Genomic DNA, 23496 nt, shown 5'->3' with positions numbered 1-23496 from the left:
CTCCTGTCATGTCTCTCTCTCTCTCTCTCCCCGTCGTCTCTCTCTCGCTCTCCCTCCTGTCATGTCTCTCTCTCTCCCTCCCCGTCGTGTCTCTCTCTCTCTCCCTCCTGTCATGTCTCTCCCCCCTGTCATGTCTCTCTCTCCCCCTCCTGTCATGTCTCTCTCTCTCTCCCTCCTGTCATGTCTCTCTCTCTCCACCGTCATGTCTCTCTCTCTCCACCGTCATGTCTCTCTCTCTCTCCCCCCGTCATGTCTCTCTCTCTCCCCCTGTCATGTCTCTCTCTCTCTCCCCTGTCATGTCTCTCTCTCTCTCTCCCCTGTCATGTCTCTCTCTCTCTCCCCCTGTCATGTCTCTCTCTCTCTCTCCCAGTCATGTCTCTCTCTCTCCCCCAGTCATGTCTCTCTCTCTCTCCCCCGTCATGTCTCTCTCTCTCTCCCCCCATGTCATGTCTGTCTCTCTCTCTCCCCTGTCATGTCTCTCTCTCTCTCTCCCCCCTGTCATGTCTCTCTCTCTCTCCCCGTCGTCTCTCTCTCTCTCTCCCTCCTGTCATGTCTCTCTCTCTCTCTCCCTCCTGTGATGTCTCTCTCTCTCTCCCCTGTCATGTCTCTCTCTCCCTCCTGTCATGTCTCTCTCTCTCCCCCCGTCATGTCTCTCTCCCCCCGTCATGTCTCTCTCTCTCTCCCCCGTCATGTCTCTCTCTCTCTCTCCCCGTCGTGTCTCTCTCTCTCCCCGTCGTCTCTCTCTCTCTCTCCCTCCTGTCATGTCTCTCTCTCTCTCTCCCCGTCGTGTCTCTCTCTCTCCCCCGTCGTCTCTCTCTCTCTCTCTCCCTCCTGTCATGTCTCTCTCTCTCTCTCCCGTCATGTCTCTCTCCCTCCTGTCATGTCTCTCTCTCTCTCCCCCGTCGTGTCTCTCTCTCTCCCCGTCGTCTCTCTCTCTCTCTCCCTCCTGTCATGTCTCTCTCTCTCTCTCCCCGTCATGTCTCTCTCTCCTCCTCCTGTCATGTCTCTCTCTCTCTCCCCCGTCGTGTCTCTCTCTCTCCCCGTCGTGTCTCTCTCTCTCCCCGTCATGTCTCTCTCGCTCTCCCTCCTGTCATGTCTCTCTCTCTCCCCGTCGTGTCTCTCTCTCTCTCCCCGTCGTGTCTCTCTCTCTCTCCTCCTGTCATGTCTCTCCCCCGTCATGTCTCTCTCTCCCCCTCCTGTCATGTCTCTCTCTCTCCCCCTCCTGTCATGTCTCTCTCTCTCCACCATGTCATGTCTCTCTCTCATGTCTCTCTCTCTCTCCCACCGTCATGTCTCTCTCTCTCCCCCAGTCATGTCTCTCTCTCTCTCCCCCATGTCTCTCTCTCTCCCGTCATGTCTCTCTCTCTCTCCTGTCATGTCTCTCTCTCTCCCCCCATCATGTCTCTCTCTCTCCCGTCATGTCTCTCTCTCTCCCCCCGTCATGTCTCTCTCTCTCTCCCCCCGTCATGTCTCTCTCTCTCCCGTCATGTCTCTCTCTCTCTCCCCCGTCATGTCTCTCCCCTCTCTCTCCCCCTGTCATGTCTCTCTCTCTCCCCCGTCATGTCTCTCTCTCTCCCCTGTCATGTCTCTCTCTCTCTCTCCCCGTCATGTCTCTCTCTCTCTCCCCTGTCATGTCTCTCTCTCTCCCCCCCGTCATGTCTCTCTCTCTCTCCCCCCGTCATGTCTCTCTCTCTCTCCCCATGTCATGTCTCTCTCTCTCTCCCCTGTCATGTCTCTCTCTCTCCCCCCTGTCATGTCTCTCTCTCTCCCCTGTCATGTCTCTCTCTCTCTCCCCTGTCATGTCTCTCTCTCTCCCCCTGTCATGTCTCTGTCTCTCTCCCCTGTCATGTCTCTCTCTCTCTCCCCTGTCATGTCTCTCTCTCTCTCCCCTGTCATGTCTCTCTCTCTCCCCTGTCATGTCCCTGTCTCTCTCTCCCTGTCATGTCTCTCTCTCCCCCTGTCATGTCTCTCTCTCTCTCCCCCTGTCATGTCTCTCTCTCTCCCCCCGTCATGTCTCTCTCTCTCTCCCCTGTCATGTCTCTCTCTCTCCCCCCCTCATGTCTCTCTCCTGTCCCCTGTCATGTCTCTCTCTCTCCCCTGTCATGTCTCTCTCTCTCTCCCCCCCAGTCATGTCTCTCTCTCTCTCCCCCCCGTCATGTCTCTCTCTCTCTCCCCTGTCATGTCTCTCTCTCTCCCCCCATGTCATGTCTCTCTCCCTCCCCCCCCCGTCATGTCTCTCTCCCTCCCCCCGTGTCATGTCTCTCTCTCTCTCCCCCCTGTCGTGCGCTCTCTCTCTCCCCCCCTGTCATGTCTCTCTCTCTCCCCTGTCATGTCTCTCTCTCCCTCCCCTGTCATGTCTCTCTCTCCTGTCCCTCTCTCTCCTCCTGTCATGTCTCTCTCTCTCTCCCTCCCCCTGTCATGTTCTCTCTCTCTCCCCCTGTCATGTCTCTCTCTCTCCCCCCCCGTCATGTCTCTCTCTCTCTCCCCCCCCCTGTCATGTCTCTCTCTCTCCCCCCCTGTCATGTCTCTCTCTCTCCTCCCTGTCATGTCTCTCTCTCTCTCCTCATGTCTCCCCCCCAATGTCATGTCTCTCCACTGTCATGTCTCTCTCTCTCTCCCCGTCATGTCTCTCTCCTGTCATGTCTCTCTCTCCCTCCGCCGTCATGTCTCTCTCCCAACCGTCCTCCCTCCCGTTGTGCGCGTCTCTCTCCCTCCCTCCCGTCGTGCGCGTCTCTCTCCCTCCCTCCCGTCGTGCGCGTCTCTCTCTCCCTCCCCTCCCGTCGTGCGCGTCTCTCTCCCCTCCCCTCCCGTCGTGCGCGTCTCTCCTCCCTCCCTCCGTCGTGCGCGTCTCCCTCCCTCCCGTCGTGCGCGTCTCCCTCCCTCCCGTCATGCGCGTCTCCCTCCCTCCCGTGAGCGTCTCTCTCTCTCCCTCCCCCCCTCCCGTCGTGCGCGTCTCTCTCCCTCCCCCTCCCGTCGTGCGCGTCTCTCTCTCCTCCCCCCTCCCCCCCCTGTCGTGCGCGTCTCTCTCCCTCCCTCCCCCTTCGTGCGCGTCTCTCTCTCCTCCCGTCTCCCTCCCCTCCCTCCCTCCGTCGTGCGCGTCTCTCTCTCCCTCCCCCTGTCGTGCGCGTCTCTCCCCCTCCTGTGGTGTCTCTCTCTCTCCCCCCTCCTGTCGTGTCTCTCTCTCTCTCCCCCCTCCTGTCGTGTCTCTCTCTCTCCCCTCCTGTCGTGTCTCTCTCCCCCCTCCTGTCGTGTCTCTCTCTCTCCCCCTCCTGTCGTGTCTCTCTCTCCCCCCTCCTGTCGTGTCTCTCTCCCCCCCCTCCTGTCGTGTCTCTCTCCCCCCTCCTGTCGTGTCTCTCTCTCTCTCCCTCCTCCTGTCGTGTCTCTCTCTCTCTCCCCTCCTCCTGTCGTGTCTCTCTCTCCCCCTCCTCCTGTCGTGTCTCTCTCTCTCCCCCCTCCTGTCGTGTCTCTCTCTCTCCCCCTCCTGTCGTGTCTCTCTCTCTCCCCCTCCTGTCGTGTCTCTCTCTCTCCCCCTCCTGTCGTCTCTCTCTCTCCCCCTCATGTCTCTCTCTCCTATCATGTCTCTCTCTCCTATCATGTCTCTCTCTCCTATCATGTCTCTCTCTCCTATCATGTCTCTCTCTCTCCATGTCTGTCTTCCTCACTGTGACTAAGCTAAACTCTTTATGGCAGGACAAAAATAGATCACGTCCGGCCACACACAGTCACCACTGCTCATGAACCTTATGGCAAACCTGATGGGACAAAAATAACTGTCACACACAACTCAGGAGCCCTGGGCTGATCTGCCTGCATCAGTGAGCCTATTCCCCAGAAACAGCCTCGACTCAGTCACTATGGGAGAACACTCACACCTTTGCGCACACACACCATGCAATCCCCAATAGCAAGGGACAGGCTGTAGGTCCTGTGTGTGTGTGCGATATGATAGAGAGCAAGTTAGAGGTCTGTGGGACACTGAGAAGGACTGTTATGACATAGGCAGGCAGGGTGTGTGGGAGTCACAGGGCTCTGGTCCTTCCGGCTGTCCCTGTCCCAAACTGCAGGGCTCAGAGTCACAACAGCAGTCCAGCTGACATGTGTGCACACACACGCCATTCCGTGACAACGCTGACTCACTGCTGAAGCATGATGGGATACGTCTCCCTGCAGCCTGTAGAGCAGGGATAATCAATGGACTGCAAGCAGCACAAATACAATATTTGACTAAAACGATCATTTCAAACCTTGCTTACATTTGAATATATACGATCACATACACTGAGTGTACAAAACATTAGGAACACCTTCCTAACACTGACTTGCACACCCCCCCTTCTGCCCTCAGGACAGCCTCAATTCGGCGGGGCACAAGTCCACAAGGTGTCCAAAGCGTTCCACAGGGATGCTGGCCCATGTTGACTCCGATGCTTCCCACAGTCGTGTCAAGTTGGCTGGATGTCCTCTGGGTGGTGGCCAATTCTCGATACACACAGGAGTATGACTACTGCTTGAGTGTGACAAACCAAGCATGGCACCCTCTGAATGGTGCACACACACACACACACACACACACACACACACACACACACACACACACACACACACACACACACACACATCCATGTCTCAATTGTCTCAAGGCTTAAAAATCCTTCTTTAACCTGTCATCTCCCCTTCATCTACACTGATTGGAATGGATTTAACAAGTGACATCAATAAGGGAGCATAGATTTCACCTGGTCAGTCTTTGGAAAGAGCATGTTTGTACAGTGTGTGTGTGTGTGTGTACAACATATATTTGAGCTGTTCCCCAGTCAGCTAGCAGACCTGTCAGGGTGCTAGCTTCCTTTAAGAAAACTAACCCAGGACCATTGGCTCTTAGGCCAATATAGGACCTGTTGTGACCCATCATCAACCAGCAACAGTGTTTGGCAACTGGAAGTTTGATTAGTCGTGGTCTTCTTCCCAATCCCTCACCTTCCTCTCTCTATCCCTCAATTGGCTCTGCCAGTTCTGGTCTGGACTTTCACAGCGTTATAAAAAAGTTACCATTGTCAAAGTAAGGTCCTCACTCCTGCCAACACACACACAGCCGTCCAATGACAGTCTAGGCGTCGACCTCTGGGTTTCCCACAGATCCACCTTGCCCAGATTGGCAATATGCCTATGCTTACCTAGTCCTCGCGGTTCAACACAGTTGCCTAGGGGATGACTCGGGACTGGGCCCAACTTTCACAAAGTTCAGGTTGTCATAAGACAACCTTATGTCAGTCGTGGCTGAGTGGGCGGGTCGGCTTTAGGATTAGGTTGAGCGGGCAGGGACTTGTTCTAGCCTAGTGGTGTTGGGTTGGCGTCGCACTCAGCATGTGCTGCCCTTAGGCCTTTTAAAGTATAACACACACCCCCACCCCCCCCATCAGGTCAAACTACACTCACCGGAAATGGGCTTCAAAACGCACACACACACACACACACACACACACACACACACACACACACACACACACACACACACACACACACACACACACACACACACACACACACACACACACACACACACACACTAAAAGCTAAGAGAGCACAGCCATTCTGGTATCATTTTCAACGCCTGGCCTCACCCTGTCTGAGCGGGAAAGGGAAAGAGAGAGGGAAAGGTCTCAAGACAACAGAGAGAATGTAGAGTGTGTGTGTGCGTCTCTCCTTGGCGAATTTACCTCAGAGAAGGGCCCAATAGAATCTTCCGGTTTTCTATGCAGCTACACATCAGACACAGTATCTAGGCCTGGGGTCACAGGGGTCAACGCTTTATTCATATTCCTTCTTCAGTTTCTGCTACAACAAACACACCTCTGTGCAAAATGACTAGCCGTAGCTTAGCCCAATGAGCCGTAGCTTAGCCCGTAGCTTAGCCCAATGAGCCGTAGCTTAGCCCAATGAGTCCCACCGTGGTGCCCCCACGTGATTCAGGACTTCTAACGTCTTTTAAAACACTGCGTGTTTGAGCTACAGACTCTTTGTGCCGTTGGATTCGTCCGTTTCATTCGCAAACCATTAGTCCGTGTGATTAACGGGGGGATGAGTTGGAGCGGCGTTGGCGAGACCAGGGCGGATCCTGAAGGGGCCCCGGGGCCCGAGTCCACGGTTTGAGCTAGAAACTATTAAAAGCCCCCTGTGAAAAGCTGAGGCTCTCAAGAACACGCATGAGTCGTTAGAATGTACGGGGTTCTCCGACAGATCATAGGGAATCCCAGGACTATAGCGTCTAAAATAATAAGCTCACCTAGCTGCCGTCACAAACTCCAAACAGTTGTCACCGACCAGCTGGATATTCATTTCCCACTGAGCAAACTATTTCTGTACTTACAGCGTGCAGATCAATTCATTTTTAAGGAAAGGCTACCCATCAGCCTCTGCTGTGGCACGCAGACTGGCCTGTTCTTTTCGTGCCATCACTGCCCCTGGCTAACCCCAGCTATGCTAGCTAGCCTCGAGTTGCTATGCGGACATGTTAGCGCCTGTTCACCTTGGCTTGATATGGTTGGGTTGGCCTGTTTGTTCTCAGTCCTCTACTCAGCAAGCCTGAGAAGCCCAGCATCAACAGAAGCCAAGCACGCACATGTCTCCACACATCAGTGTTCTAACAGAGAGAGAGAGAGCGAGAAAGCAAGAGGGAGAGAGGGGAGAACAAGCGCGATGAATAAAGAGGGTGACTGAGGGCCGTTTCAGGATAAACATGCGTCTGTTCTGAGCAGCCCTTAGAGCACAGTTTCCCTAAATGAACCCAACACTACAGACCAGGCCTTCCCCCTGGACACTCACCAACTGCACGCATAGCATTTCCCCAGAGATTCCAAAGACAACGTTGAAGTGCGGGGCAAGAGGGAGCTGCCTCCTTCAAATAGAGAGCATTCTACTGAGAGCACGAACGGTCTTTGTAGACCAAGTCAACAGCGCTCCCTCTTAGACAGGCACAGACCTGTATGTGTGTGTGTGTGTGTGTGGTGTTCCTGTGCGTCTTGAAGGTTGTAAATGCTCCTTTCTAGACAGGTCTTACGGTAAGCTGTTCTAGAGCCTCAGATATCTCCATAACCGACTTACGACAGGGGTTTTCCCAGTGGGGTCCGTGGACAGATTCGAAATGAATATGGAAAGTAACAGATGAAACCTGTTCTGGACAAGAGATCTGTGGAATAAGTTGAAGGTGCAATGCATTGTAATAATATCAATGCTTTATGTTTGTAACTTTAGAGATGCACAACATTGGCATGTGAGGCTCACAGGGATATCAGTACAACATTGGCCTGTGAGGCTCACAGGGATATCAGTACAACATTGGCCTGTGAGGCTCACAGGGATATCAGTACAACATTGGCCTGTGAGGCTCACAGGGATATCAGTACAACATTGGCCTGTGAGGCTCACAGGGATATCAGTACAACATTGGCCTGTGAGGCTCACAGGGATATTAGTACACAGTACGCCCACAATAAAACATATTTTCTTGTATTGCCCAAAAATGTTGTTTTGAGCATAAATGCACTGTAATTTCAGCTTTAAAAACTGCAAAAATGTTCTCTGCCCCATGGTAAAATGTGTAGAATTGCAAGAAATTACAGTGCCTTCAGAAAGTATTCATGCTGAATTCAAAATAGATTCAATTTATTTTTTTCCCTCCCCCAACTACACAGAAAACCCTATAATGACAAAGTGCAAATGTGTTTAGAAATGTAATTGAAAATGCGACAAAGACATCGAATTGACATAATTATTCCCACCCACGAGTGAACTCCCCAGTCCTGTCAAGCACACCCATAACATGATGCAGTCACCACTATGTTTGAAAATAAGTCCCGTTGTACTCAGGAGCGTATTGGATTTGCCCCAAACATAAAACACTTTGTATTCAGGACAAAAATTGCTTTGCCACATTTTTTGCTGTATTACTTTTGTGACAGGATGCATGTTTTGGAATAAAAAACGATTCTGTACAGGCTTCCTTCTTTTCACTCTGTCATTTAGGTTAGTTTTGTGGAGTGACTACCATGTGTATCCATCCTCAGTTCTCTCCTGTCACAGCCATTAAACTCTGTAACTGTTTTAACGTCACTATTGGCTTCATGCTGAAATCCCTGAGCGGTTTCCTTCCTCTCCGGCAACTGAGTTAGGAAGGACGCTTGTATTGAAATGTCTGCTTCTTTTTTTATTGCACTTCTTCGCAAGGCATTGGGAAAACTCCCTGGTCTGTGGTTCAATTTCACTGCTCAACTGAGGGACCCTACAGATAATTGCCTGTGTGGGGGTACAGAGATGAAGATGACAGAGCTGAAGTAGTCATTAAAACAATTGCGTTAAACACTATTGTTGCAAACAGAGTGAGTCCATGCAACTTAAGTGCCTTGATAAGCTAATTATTACTCCTGAACTTACTTAGGCTTGCCATAACAAAGGGGTTCAAATACTTATTGACTCAAGACATTTCAGCAAAATGTTCTCTCGGATGCCAAGAGGGGGACCTTTAAAACCATTATTTCGCAGGGGCCGAGACTGGATTAGTCCGGGCCATGCACTGCAGAAACTGCTTGTACGCAATTGTTTTCAATGGCACTCTAAAGTAGGAGTTGTGTTCTGATATTATTAGGGTGGTGCCTGATGAATTTGATATCACAAAAGGGGTCCCGACGCAAAAAAAGTTTGGGAACCCCTGACTTAAGACATCGGACACCCCCATAGACAAGGGCCTGGTGAGTAGGAGCCATAGCATAGTAGAACAAGCCTAGTAAAGTTTTTTTTTTTTTAAAGAGGGTAAAAGAACATTGTGGGACATTGTGGAAATAGAGAGAGCGCAGTAGAAAGGTAGTCGACTCAAATCAATGTTCTGTTAGTCCCTGCTCCTGGCAGCCAGGAGAATGCAGCGACAGCGAGACCAACTAAACATCCTATGTATCAATTCCACCATAATGGAATTACGCTGAGACTAACGCTGAGTTGTATGGCGTTACATTTTGAAAGCAATGGGTTTGTTTGCCAGACATTTAAAAAAATATATATATTAAAAAAACAACTTTTAAACAGAGTCTCAGCGTAACTTACAGACTAACCCTACCTGGTTGATACTGCCAGTAGCATATGCTTGTTTCAAAGATTATGCCATGCAAGTCTAAGTACACACGGCCGGTACAGCGAAACTGCAACTGGCTCATTACATCATTAACTCGTGCTGCAGGAGTCTGACAGAGAGGCCGGACTGCAACGACCTGAGCGACCGGACTGGAGAGGAGCTCAGGTGGACACGGACTGATATGCAAACTGAGCCAGCGACTGCCTCTGGATGCCGTTGCAGATCGCTGTGTTGTCGTGGAGACGTTGGTCACCCACGACAGAACATCCCATCCTACATCCAGGACCAGGCTCCTCCGGTGTTATCAGACAGACCTGCAGCTACTGCAAAACAGGACTGGCCCGGAGGCTGCAGGCAAAACCCGCTGCTCTGGACGGTGCTGACCACTCCGTCTCCCATTCCATGTGCCAGAATGCTGCCGTTGGCGGGGACATTCTCAATTTTTACTGGTAAGGCGAGGCTGCGAGTTCTACCAACAAAATAGAACCTAGCACTCTGGTACCCTGCAAACCATGACCCATTGTGCATTCTACATGAGTCAAATGTAATGGAGTCCATTGTCCATGTGCGCGAATGGAGGATATGTACATTGCTAGACATGATCGCCGTGTTGACCTGACAGCCAGCGAGGTGAGACTCGTGGTCTCACCAACAGCACACACACATGCATGAACATTATTGTGTAAGGGGAAGCTGGTTTGATGTTATGTTTCCTGTGTGCCGACTACGCCAGATATTGTTGTTGGGGGGTGCTTATTTTGGAAGTGGCCATCTCATTGGACGGCTACATGGAGCAGGCCTTTGCAGAGAAGCTGCTTAAAATACCAGCCCCTCGTGGCAATCTGGGACAGCCTAGGGTGTAGGTGAATGCTGGTGGCGCTGATATCTCGGCCACATTCACAGGCTTGCAGCGCGTGGCCTCCAGATTGCGGGCCCTGATAGAAAGTAGGACAAAGCAGTTGGCGAGGTACTGCTCTGATTCAGCCGTCGTGGGCAGCCTTGAGTGCCATGCATACAGGGACCTTTAAAATATTTTACTATTTTTTTGGTCAATTTGATTGGTGGATTCAAATAAAGTTTTTTTTTAAAGTGTGTGTGTGTGTGTGTGTGTGTGTGTGTGTGTGTGTGTGTGTGTGTGTGTGTGTGTGTGTGTGTGTGTGTGTGAGAGAGATGGGTTGAGATGAGGAAATGGCCGCTAACAAGCAAATGACAGCTACTATGAAATGTACCAGCACATGAATTTACAACGTGAGTCAAAGGTAGAAAGGAGTAGCACTACTCAGACACACAAATAAAACACCACACATATCGGTATAGGCCATTGCCTACTATATAAAAACACACAATGCAGACATCCACACACACACACTTGGCATACAGTAAATAGCCATGACCGTCCCTGTGTGTGATACGATCCAGCTCTATGAATCTCCCCTCAGCCATCTCTCCCCTCCGCCATCTCTGCTGCCCATTTTAATGATACCAGATCAACAAGCGTAGGCTTTTATCAGCCACCAGCCCTGTTTCAGAGGGACTGTGGTGTGTGGGGGGGGTTCTTACTGGTTCTTTTACAGTGTTTCAGAGGGACTGTGGTGTGTGTGGGGGGGGGGGTTCTTACTGGTTCTTTTACAGTGTTTCAGAGGGACTGTGGTGTGTGTGGGGGGTTCTTACTGGTTCTTTTACAGTGTTTCAGAGGGACTGTGGTGTGTGTGGGGGTTCTTACTGGTTCTTTTACAGTGTTTCAGAGGGACTGTGGTGTGTGTGGGGGGTTCTTACTGGTTCTTTTACAGTGTTTCAGAGGGACTGTGGTGTGTGGGGGGGTTCTTACTGGTTCTTTTACACTGTTTCAGAGGGACTGTGGTGTGTGTGTGTGTGGGGGGTTCTTACTGGTTCTTTTATAGTGTTTCAGAGGGACTGTGTGTGTGTGGGGGGGGTTCTTACTGGTTCTTTTACACTGTTTCAGAGGGACTGTGGGGGGTTCTTACTGGTTCTTTTACACTGTTTCAGAGGGACTGTGGGGGGGGGTTCTTACTGGTTCTTTTACACTGTTTCAGAGGGACTGTGTGTGTGGGGGGGTTCTTACTGGTTCTTTTACACTGTTTCAGAGGGACTGTGGGGGGGTTCTTACTGGTTCTTTTACAGTGTTTCAGAGGGACTGTGTGTGTGGGGGGGGTTCTTACTGGTTCTTTTACACTGTTTCAGAGGGACTGTGTGTGTGGGGGGGGTTCTTACTGGTTCTTTTACACTGTTTCAGAGGGACTGTGGGGGGGTTCTTACTGGTTCTTTTACAGTGTTTCAGAGGGACTGTGTGTGGGGGGGGTTCTTACTGGTTCTTTTACACTGTTTCAGAGGGACTGTGGGGGGTTCTTACTGGTTCTTTTACAGTGTTTCAGAGGGACTGTGGTGTGTGTGGGGGGTTCTTACTGGTTCTTTTACACTGTTTCAGAGGGACTGTGGTGTGTGTGGGGGGTTCTTACTGGTTCTTTTACAGTGGTCGAAGCGTTGGCCAGGTGGGTGCTACATTTCAGTAGTGGGGGACCCAGCCTACCCTACAGAGGAAGTGCTCTGAACATCGAAGTTGACGAGGTGCCCCGATGAAGAGCTCCGTGACCCGTTTGTCAGACGGCTGTACCGTCTTGGCTCCCTCCGATCGAACATACGACTTGTTCAAACTACCTAGCACCCGAAAGCGGTGAAAGACCATCGCCCATGAACTGCAAGACCCCTAAAATTGTTTTGTTAATTTGTTTCGAATTTAAAGCGACTGACATTGTACTTGTATTTTATATAGCGCTTTTCATTACATCTAATATTATTACTTCAGCTCGTCCCAAAAGGACATGGTTGCCCGCCGGTGATTCGGCCTAACAAGGGAGGGATCACATGTACAAGCCCAGTCCAATCAAACCTTCATTAGGCCATCATTGGAAAATAAGAATTTGTTCTTCACCGATTTGCCTAGTTAAATAAAAATACAATAAATACTGCTCAGGCCAGGCAATACAGCCTAGGCTCATTACCGGTATAGGCTTAAGATGGCCCGTTTTAATAGTTGTCATGGCAGCCTTGTCCAATCCTTTGCATATACCATTTATGCTAGCTAGTCCATTTGTTGCCTTCGCTATCTAGCCTAGCGTACTAGCCAAGTGCTAATGTTACGACTTCCGTTTGTATATAGTCTGCTATGTTCATTGCCCTTATGTTCTTGGTGTAACCCGTTAGCCTACGCTAACGCCTTGAGGCGTTCGGCTTCCCAGGTGAAAGTGTCCGGAAGAGTTTGTGCATATATTATGGTGCCATTTTGTGACATTTTTGTTCGTTTTGGACTTTGGTGAGGGTTCTGGCACACACAAACACACGCAAATTTTATTTGGGAGGCAAACTTTAGTCGGTAGCCAAAGTCTACGACCCTTCGTCTGTGATTAGTCGACAGTCTACGACCCTTCGTCTGTGATTAGTCGACAGTCTACGACCCTTCGTCTGTGATTAGTCGACAGTCTACGACCCTTCGTCTGTGATTAGTCGACAGTCTACGACCCTTCGTCTGTGATTAGTCGACAGTCTACGACCCTTCGTCTGTGATTAGTCGACAGTCTACGACCCTTCGTCTGTGATTAGTCGACAGTCTACGACCCTTCGTCTGTGATTAGTCGACAGTCTACGACCCTTCGTCTGTGATTAGTCGACAGTCTACGACCCTTCGTCTGTGATTAGTCGACAGTAGGGATTCTTCAATAAAGTATTTTGTCGTCATTGAACAAGAGACGACTCGTTTTAATGCAATTTTGTTATTGAGAAATACTGCACCAAACCACTTCGATGTAAAATTTTGCGACTAAGATCTCCTTGGCAAAAATGTCCAAATTAATGACAGATTTCTTGAGTTATAGTAGCTTAATTCTGGTATTTTGAGGAAGTGTATACTGGTTATGGTGTCTCAAAACAGACAAACAGTACTATCGCCACTTTTTTCTAGTTTTTCAAGCGAATGTCTTTTAAGGGAGTATGCAAGCACACTCGTTCGGTTCGCCTAGCCATAATGTATGCTTCCATTTCCTGGCTACTACATCAGCTGCTGCAATGTATAGGCTCACCTGCTATTCCCCTGTCATTAGCACGGTTCGTTGCTTAAACCATCGTTAGCTTAGCACTGCTACATATTCTTGTTTTCATCTTGTAGGTAACCACTTTTACTCATCCCCTCCTGCTAAATTGGTGTATGTGTGTCTTAATTAAGTGTGTTCGCTCATTACCACGCCTTCGAACAGAGGGCGCCGGCCCCACTTTCGGAGACCACCACCAGTCGGCGGCGCTCTTGTTCATCAATAGTCTCCCATGTTCGTCTGAGCAGGCTGACATGTAGCCTGTGTCCTATCCACCACCCGCACTCATTACCACGCCTTCGAACAGAGGGCGCCGGCCCCACTTTCGGAGACCACCACCAGTCGGCGGCACTCTTGTTCTCAATAGTCTCCCATGTTCGTCTGAGCAGGCTGACATGTAGCCTGTGTCCTATCCACTCAAATACAGCCATTGTTAAGGTCATGCACTCTAAAGCCAACAGCACTTTGCCTAGCAGTTGTAATCTCTCTCTCCATCGTGTATTACCCATCCATCATTGAAAAGCAGGAGGGATTAAACATCTGTAGCGCCCGGCTGTTTCCGCCCTGCAGGAAAAGACATGTCGGCGTGGCTGTGCGGCTCCCCTGTCATTTAACGTCCTTTTGAACCCTCAGCAATGAGTTCACCTGGCTCCAAAAGGGGTACATTTGGTCATGTGACCAACACACACAAGGATGCAACACACCGAAACCCCAATCGTCTGCCAACGTTGTGAAGGTCTTGACAACAAGCTGTTGCACACTAGTAGTAGAAAGGGAAGGGAATAGGGGATACCTAGTCAGTTGCACAAATTGGCGCCCGGGAGCAGTTGTTGTTGGGGGTTATACTGCCTTGCTCAAGGGCAGAACAACAGATGTTTACCTTGTCGGCTCCTACACGCCAGGCTACCTGCTGCACCCAGATTGACACACACCAGGGCTCCAGGACAGGTAAAAACAATTGTTGGACAAGTAGAATATCATTATAAATAGTCAGAAAGGAAATGTAAAAAATTTAAATATAATAACACAAAAATGTAGAATCGCAAGCAATACATATGATCATAATTGATTATAATAATAATATTTTATCATAATTGTGTCAAAGTGAGCAATCTCCACGCGTTATCGATGCTCCAAGGCCTGGGACATCTAAGACTATACCAGCTACAGTGCGCATATTTCTCCTGTGTGTAAAGTTGTACAAATGATTTAAAATCCAACCAGAAAACTTGCTTCTGTGCACTGAAATAAACTACCCACTGTCATTCTTGGTGAGTGTGGACATTTATAAGCGAAAGTGCATTTCTGAACACCAAAAGTTGAAATCAGTCTAGCGAATATCAACTCTGTATCACCCAGAGGCATGACCTCTTGCGTGATAGATTGTTTACTGTGTTGCTAGGCAACACAATGGCAGAGAGCGGGCCACTCTTAGAAATAGAATGAATAGAACAGGCTTGGAAGCTCTAACCCTGGCAATTTGACTGGTAAACTCATGGGTACACTCGTAATGGCTGACTGTGATGCAATCATTTCCATGGTATTTTGAAATGTCCCATCAACTGATGCTGGATTGCCATGGTACTGTACAATGCTCACTCAAATGAGGCCAACTAATGTGGCTCATGCCATGGAATGTATTTTTTGTAATGTCAGTCGAGTTGATTCAACCAATCACAGCACAGATTGAAGGGTACACTTCCTGCTTTTTACTTCCTGACATGGGCACACTCAAAATGTCTGCCAGTCTACCGATTATGCCACCATTGACTTGAATGGAGACACCATTTCTATTCATTCTATTTCTATGGGGCAACTGCTACAGTCCGCAGCACAGCAGGAGAGAGAAAATGAGTCTCAATTTGAACAGTTAAACTGTGCCCATGGTAATTTGCTTGACCCAAAAAACATGACCCAAAAAACACCAAAAATTCTATGATCGTCACAGCCCTAGTGAAACATGAAAATGATGGCCTTACAAGATTAGAAACAGGTTTTAGTTAGCTAGCTACTTTGCTTTGCTTTGAAGTGCCTACCTTAAGCAATTTGATGATTAATTGGAACGAGCTATACCCACCCTGCATCCCACTGCTGGCTTGCCTCTTAAGTTAAGCAGGGTTGGTCCTGGTCGGTCGACCAGATGCTGCTGTAAGTGGTGTTGGAGGGCCAGTAGGATGCACTCTTTCCTCTGCTCTAAAAAAAAACATCCCAGGGCAGTGATTGGGGACATTGCCCTGTGTAGGGTGTAGTCTTCCGGCTGGGACGTTAAATGGGTGTCCTGACTTTCTGTGGTCACTAAAGATCCCATGGTACTTATTGAGAGTAGGGGTGTCAACCCCGGTGTCCTGGCTAAATTCCCAATCTGGCCCTCATACCATCATGGCCACCTAATCGTCAAAGCTTCCAATTGGCTCATTCATCCCTGTAACTATTCCATGGGCTGTTTACTTAAATAAAGAGGTGTTCTTAGACAACTTACCTGGTCAAATAAAATAAGTCAAGGGGTACGAACACTTTCTGAAGCCACTTTATGTTGACAGTATAAAGACTGTAGATGGTAATTGTCAAACACAACTGACGTTAAGCCTATATTCGTGTAATTCAAGTTTGGCTACATTTTCTGGCGCCTCAATCATTTCAGCATTTGTTTGAACAGGAGTCTGTACCCAGTATGTATAATCACCTACATTTGTTTGAACAGGAGTCTGTACCCAGTATGTATAATCACCTACATTTGTTTGAACAGGAGTCTGTACCCAGTATGTATAATCACCTACATTTTGACATTAATGCTTTTTATGTATGTACATGAATAATGTATTTAAATATTATTGTTGCGTCGCACGATGTATGGATGTCTCTACCTTCTTGCCCATTGTGCTGTTATCAGTGCCCAATAATGTTTGTACCATGTTTTGTGCTGCTACCATGTTGTGCTGTTACCATGTTGTGTTGCTGCCATGTTGTGCTGCTGTCATGTGTTGCTGCCATGTTGTGTTGCTGTCATGTGTTGCTGCCATGCTGTGCTGTCGTCATAGGTCTCTCTTCACTTAGTGTTGGGGCGTCTCCCTTGTCGTGATGTGTGTTTTGTCCTAGATTTGTAACCCCAGCTCCCGTCCCCGCATGAGGCCTTTTGGTAGGCCATCATTGCAAATAAGAATTTGTTCTTAACTGGCTTGCCTAGTTAATAAAAGGCTAAATCAAATACAAGAGGACAAGCATTAATGTTGAGGCCTGCATCAGCAACTCATCTCTATCCATCCTTTCCCTTCCTCCACCAGTCATGGTCCTGTCAACCTTCTCTTCATCATGTGATCCCTCCCTAATCATGCGTTCCCTTTTCACCCTCTTCTTCCCTCCGCCAGTCTCTCTGGGCACCTCCCTCCGCCAGTCTCTCTGGGCACCTCCCTCTGCCAGTCTCTCTGGGCACCTCCCTCTGCCAGTCTCTCTGGGCACCTCCCTCTGCCAGTCTCTCTGGGCCACCTCCCACCTCCTCTGCCAGTCTCTCTGGGCACCTCCCTCTGCCAGTCTCTCTGGGCACCTCCCTCTGCCAGTCTCTCTGGGCACCTCCCTCTGCCAGTCTCTCTGGGCACCTCCCTCCGCCAGTCTCTCTGGGCACCTCCCTCCATCCCATCGTTCCCTGCATCATTAAGCTTTTCATCCCTGTATCATAACCCCAAGAGCAGCTCCCATAGTGCCCCCTCTCCTTCACTCCATCGCTCCTCCATCTGTCTGTCTGTGGGTCCTTCTCGCCTTCCTTCCTTCTCTCACTTATCAGTTAGGGACATATTGCCCCATCGCCATCTATTTCTCTTTCCCTCCCTCTATCCATCAGTCCTGGTCCTATCGTCTTCTCTATGTCACCCCCCCATTCATTGTGGCTGCGTCATCCTTCACCCTGCATCGTCTGTATTCAGAGTGATTACACACTTCGTTACCTCATTCAAGACTCCACTCTCAGGAGTGACGCACTCTGGACAAGGGCAAAGACGCTTTGCATGCATTCAGGTCTTGCACACACACCAGCAGCAATAGCTCAACATTCAACGCCATAGTACCCTCCAAGCCCATCATTAAGCTTGGGGCCCAGGGTCTGAACCACACACTGTGCAACTAGGTCCTGGACTTCCTGACGGGCCTCACCCAGTTGGTGAAGGTAGGAAACAACACCTCCACTTCACTGATCCTCAACACAGGGGACCCACAAGGGTGCGTGCTCAGCCCCCTCCTGTACTCTCTGTTCACCCATGACTGCGTGACCACGCACGCCTCCAACTCAATCATCAAGTTAGCAGAAGACACAACAGTAGTAAGCCTGATTACCAATAATGACAAAACAGCCTACAGGGAGGAGGTGAGGGCCCTGGGAGGGTGGTGCCAGGAAAATAACCTCTTACTCAGTGTTAACAAAACAAAAGAGCTGATTGCGGACTTCATGAAACAGCAGAGAGAGAGAGAGCAAATTGCAGTGAGAGAGAAGCATAGGGGGAGAGAGAGATATACATATTTTTCCAAGAAAAAAAAAACACATGAGTCATCACCACCACATCAACAAGACGACAAATGTCAGATAAAAAAAACACATGAGTCATCACCACCACATCAACAAGACGACGAATGTCAGATAAAAACACAAGTAGTCGAAGCTGGTGCCTGGTTCATATTTTGGCAGCGATTCCAATGGGGCGGAGACTGCCTTGTTGTTGTTGTTGTTATCTCTCAGCCAGAATGTCAAGCGGAGGAGAACCACCCAAACAGCAGGCCTCCACCCCTTCCTCTGCCCTCACACTGACTGAGTGACTGGGCTAGGGCGGCACACCTTTCAGTGGGGACTCCTGCCTTGACACTGCCGGGGCAGACAAAGGAAGTGTTCTGACCCCGTGCTGTGTTCTAGATCCTGCCTGGGAAATTACATCAGTGGTGGCCCAGGACCACAAGACAGGCAGACAGTGAGACAAGCCGTGTGTCTGTAGGAAGACGGAGCACTGATCTCTTCATAACCTCGCTCACAAATAACAGACGGACGGACAGACGAGCTCTTTCAAATGTACTTTGATATGCCGTGTGACAATACATAGACCTCTTCTACACAGACTGAAGCTGCGACAGATTAGAATAATACCAGAAAAGACAGGAGGGTTAACATTATAAAAAACACACAGCAAGTGACTGGCAGTTAGGCTAAGAGTTCAATGAGAGGTCGATAATCCACGCAAACTGATGCACTCCTTGAGTGAGCTCACAAAAACAGGCAAATGCATTTGTCTGATAATCACGTGCATATATTCTGAGTTTATCACGCCATTGCAACGTTGTCAATTACATTTTCATGACTCCTCTCTTTGCGGGCAAATATGAATCAGACTCTGCCCTTGCCTGATTCACCAGGGTTTGCATTGTAAATATTGTGTGACTTAGTCAGGAAACAAAATCTGTAGTCAAGAATCAAATAAGGCCAATGGATCGTTCCACCTCAAAAAGCACAATAAAGAGGATGGAACACCAGCCATTTCACATTTTTCTGAAATCATTTGTTGTTAGAAAAATAAGATTATCATTCCATGGAATCCTCACACCCTATGCCAATCCCACATCAACAACGAGGATATAGTATCAGTTCTCTATGTTTGACAAGTAGTATGGAACTGTGGCTTGGAGTACTGTTTCTTCATCCTATGTAATGTATTCTCAATGAACTTGGTGATGTTTTTTCCCCCTGTTCAGAGAAATTAGTATATGGCTAGGTTTCCAACCAATTGGAGACAGATTTTCATGCATAAAAATATATGCACTTTCCCACTAGAAATGTGTTCCATCAAATGTACTTGTTGCAGATAAAAGGCTGTGCATGATGACGTAGTGCACATAAATACAAGTTGAATGGGTTAACTCTACTGATGGTTCTCACAAAAACAAACATTTATATAGTAAGTGTGGTCACTCACATATTGGCACATGCACTCTAGCCAACTGAGTGCAGATACACATATAGCCTACATCAGGGGTCTCCAACCCTGTTCCTGAAGAGCTACCCTACTGTAGGTTTTCGCAAGCCCAGTTGAAACTAACCTAGTTCAGTTTATCAACCAGCTAATTATTAGAATCAGATGTGCTAGATTAGGGTTGGAGTGAAAACCTACAGGACGCTAGATCTCCAGGAACAGGGTTGGATAATGAGATTATTATGGACAAAAGAGTGAGATTTTTATTTGTAAAACTGCAACCCAGCATCGATGATCATGTCACCAGAATAAGACCCTCGGAATGTACTGGAAAGGAGCATCAAACATATCACCCACACAAAGTGTTTGTATAGGTGGAATGAATTATGCATGAAATGGCAAACGCCTTTATGCCCAAATATCCCACCTTGTCTAGTGTATTTTTTTTGGTCAACATTTGGAAAGTTTACAGGGGGGGGGGATCTGTTTCCGTCAGGCCTGTCATCATTTTTTTTTTAATCCAACATGACTTTACTCGCATTAAAAGGTTGAATGGAAACCTCGTTATTGAAGTTGTTATGTCCCATCCCACAACCCCCCTCCCCTCCCCTCCCCTCCCCGGACCAGGTCTGACAGCAACCCATGTTTTGGTTGTTTACCTGGCCTCTGTTTCAAATGCGTGTCACAAATCCAAAGCAAGTCCATGGTACATATATTAGCATTTTCAGGCTTCATGTGGCATTTCATTTAAATAATGTTTCCCCAATGCTTATCTTATATGTTTCCAATTCCAGAAACGATTTCTGAACAATCTGAGGTGGTATCATGGCTTGCTGAAATTACATGGAACGACCCCAATGGGAGAACACTATGTCTCACTTCATGATGGAAAGACCGGACTGGGCATGGAAGTATAACACATCCACAATCTCTCCCTCCCTACCCCTACAGATGATACATGAGCAGTGGACCTGTCAAAAAAAAAAAAAAAAAAAAGCCATAAACTGAGCTACAACTCTACAATTCATTATCAAACAAGCTACAAGATATGCAAGTCCCCTCTTCAGAGCTAGAGCTCTAAAAGGCGGAAGTGACAGGTCAGCGTCGCCTTCGCAACGAGGTGATGACGTCGCCACGCACCTGGCTCGCCTTTAGTTGCAGCACAATGGACCGAAACAAACGGCACCGTCGTGATAAACCTCTCGAATGTAATTTGCTCAACCAAAATACGTTACATTGTAGCTACGACGTGTACCTAAAACGGTAACAAAATCCGCACAAGTCACCGTGCCTGTGAGGGAAATGACGTTACACCGCTAGTCCGGTAAATTGGGCAACAAAAACGATGAGATCTACAGTAACGTTACTTCGGTAGCTACACATCCAGGGGAAAGGGGAGTCATTACCACCATAATAGTATAATTAATCATTAGTAAAAGAGCTAAACATCGTTTGTTTTGTTAGCTGTCCAATATTACCGGCCACAAAAGAGATTAGGAACTGGTAGTGTGCTGTCAACGGGAAAGCGGTGTCTGTACTCACCCCATTAACCAATCCATGATGTGTAACTAGGGTAGGGATAAATCCGCCAAGGCTGCTGGAGGCGACCCCCTACCTGCACCCCGCCTGTCCCCGACTCTTCGTCGATCGGTTTCTCCCTGTGCCTAATTCGGTGGTCAAATGTCAAACACGGATCGCTGGTGTCCTTGTTTTGAACCTGAGCCTAGATAACTACAAGAGCATGAACAGCTAGCTGCCTAGTCGGTGCTGCGCTGAGTGAGAGGAGCGCAGCATTGAGTGACTTTGAGCTCGGAGAAGAGCGGGCAAAAGTCTCGGTCCAATTTCCAGTCAGCGAGGTAACCTGCCGGGGCTTGGCTTCACGTCGGCTGGCGTGGCGAATGTCCTTCGCAGACTGCAGGACCGAATGAATCGCGTCTTGCTAGCTACACTCTGTCATGAATCCTTGTACTGTATTAGCTCTGGAGCTCAAACCGCTACCAATCTCCAGCTGCTGCGAACGCAATCCGGAAGTAAACACAGATCCAACCATAGACATAGATAGAGGACTCTAGTGCCCAAAAGCAGTTTTAGAATTTTTTTTTTTTAACTAGGCAAGTCCAGTTAATAATAAATTATTATTTACAACGAATGAGCAGAGCAATTCAGGAACTTCACACTTTTGAAGTAATGTTAGTCAGCTGGGTGGGAATTCCAATGGGTTACTGGAGGGATCACATAATTGCATAAACATCATCAGGAGGGATCAGCCAATGAATTATACTTGTGAGTAAACATTCCATAACGCCAAATGGCAGTAAATTGTCAACCTTGGCTTTATGCCTGTTCAATCAGCACACTCCGGGTGGCAGTTTGCTTACCAACCATAGAAGTAGTAGAAGAAAATGTACTTCTTCAAAATGTAGAGGGACTCAATGGCGCTGTCCATGCTCTCACAGATGCCATAGTGGGACAGATACAATGTTGTGTCCTCTAATTATCTCTATGGGTCCAACCGAGCCCCTTCCTCGTGCGTCTGCGTGGTGTTACGTCACACGTAGAGATTTGGAAATCAAGGGGCTATGTAGTTCTAAGAAGACCCATTTTCCTTTCAACTTGCTTCCATCGACTTAGATAGAAGACGCATCTTTGTATCTGTCCCATTATGGAGGCTGTGAGACGACGAGCAGCGCCATATGTTTAGAGACAGAAGAGGAAGCGAGACATCCCACTCACAAATGTTTCTGTTTCAATGGAAGTCTATGAACTAAGTAGACCAGACCCAGCTGCTATTGCATTGGTGTCTAATGGTAAACGGCCTGAGTGAACTATCTTAATTTATCCACCATCTTTGATATGGTATGAGAGTACCCACGTCAAATCAACGCAATTCAGTGTGCGCCCAGTGGGTAGTTACCATTTCAAGTCCCATACTGTTTTTGAATGGGCTTTAAGCTTATAGAATCACATTTCTGGAAACACGGTCATATAGGATATATATACAATTATATTCATATTTGTGTATTGATTTGCTCATACCCAATGCATTTCATCAAAATACTTGACGAATTAGAAAAGTGTCAATGGAGCTACAACTCCTGCAGCCTTGATGCATGCCGTAGCGTGCCTGCTTGAGCTGAGGACTTACAGGACGTTAAGAACCCGTTAGTTAGTACTTGTTGAAATGCAAAAAAACAAAACAAATGTATAGACCGGCATGGTGTCAAAAACGAGGCATACAGCTGGTGGGAGGCGTATAACGTGGATGCCTAGCAACCCAGAGTTTGCATGTTTGAATCTCATCACGGACAACTTTATAATTGTAGCTAATTAGCATAAAATAAAATTAAATAAAAGTATAAATCATTTAAAATTCCTTATATTAAGCAAAGCAGACGGCACCATTTTCTGATACGTTACGAGTAAAAAATACAATATTTTCTTTAGGAATGTAGTGAAGTGAACATAAAAGCTGTCCAAAATATAAATAGTAAAGTAAAGTACAGATACACAAAAAAACTACTTAAGTAGTACTTTAAAGTATTTTTACTTAAGTACTTTACAACACTGCGAAACGTAACATATCATACTAATTGGAGTGTCCCGGATTTGAATTTACTATGTTACCTCTACCCCTGAGTCCAGGTTGTACATGACTGTGTTTTCATGAATTTGATTATGCAAATTTGAAGTCCATTCTAAGCCTACAAAACAAGACAACAGGAAGTACCACTTTCATGCAGTAAAGCCATCTACATTTTTAATAAGTAGTCAATTGTCTTCTTCTACTGTCACCTGGAGTGTATTGTTTGAGCAGTAGAGTTGTCTATCTACATCTATGGCTACCATCTCAGTTATACTTATTAAAAATGTAGATGTTTGAGCAGGTATAAAGCCAGGATTGGTGATTTTACAACCACCAAAAGTTATGGAATGTTTGCTCACAAGTATACTTAATTATCTGATCCCTCCTGATGACCTGGATGGAATCATGTGATCCTTCCTTAACCCATAGGAAGTCCCACCCAGTTGACTACTTCAAAATTGTGAACGTCCTCAATTGTGCCGCCCATGCTAATATCGGCTTTTGGGCACTAGAGTTGTCTATCTACATCTATGGCTACCATCTCAGTTATGCAAAGAGAAACGAATGATTCTTTATTAGTATGACATCATGTAGACATGTGTACTGAATACAGGCATCACAATGAATGCAGTTAGTAAGGAAGTAATGCATTATGCATGGAAATATGTGGCAATTGACACTCTGTTGTGATACACAGTGGTGTAAATTACTTCAGTAAAAATACTTTAAAGTACTACTTAAGTCGTT

The 23496-nt window shown here is 47.8% G+C and overlaps 1 protein-coding gene across 1 annotated transcript in view; it reads right to left on the bottom strand.

The window, feature by feature from the left end:
* The window catches only part of LOC112218236 (MOB kinase activator 2), a 98382-nt gene extending 77196 nt beyond the window's left edge, over nt 1-21186 (bottom strand). The window contains exon 1 of the mRNA XM_024378866.2: nt 20709-21186. Coding sequence (XP_024234634.1) covers nt 20709-20725 — 17 coding nt within the window. The 5' untranslated portion in view covers nt 20726-21186. The remainder of the gene's footprint in view (nt 1-20708) is intronic.
* Between the last annotated feature and the right edge of the window lie 2310 nt (nt 21187-23496).

Source organism: Oncorhynchus tshawytscha, linkage group LG19 (genome assembly GCF_018296145.1).
Source record: "Oncorhynchus tshawytscha isolate Ot180627B linkage group LG19, Otsh_v2.0, whole genome shotgun sequence".
NCBI lineage: Eukaryota > Metazoa > Chordata > Actinopteri > Salmoniformes > Salmonidae > Oncorhynchus > Oncorhynchus tshawytscha.
Note: the sequence above shows the minus strand (reverse complement) of the source record. Positions and strands in the feature narration are given on the sequence as shown.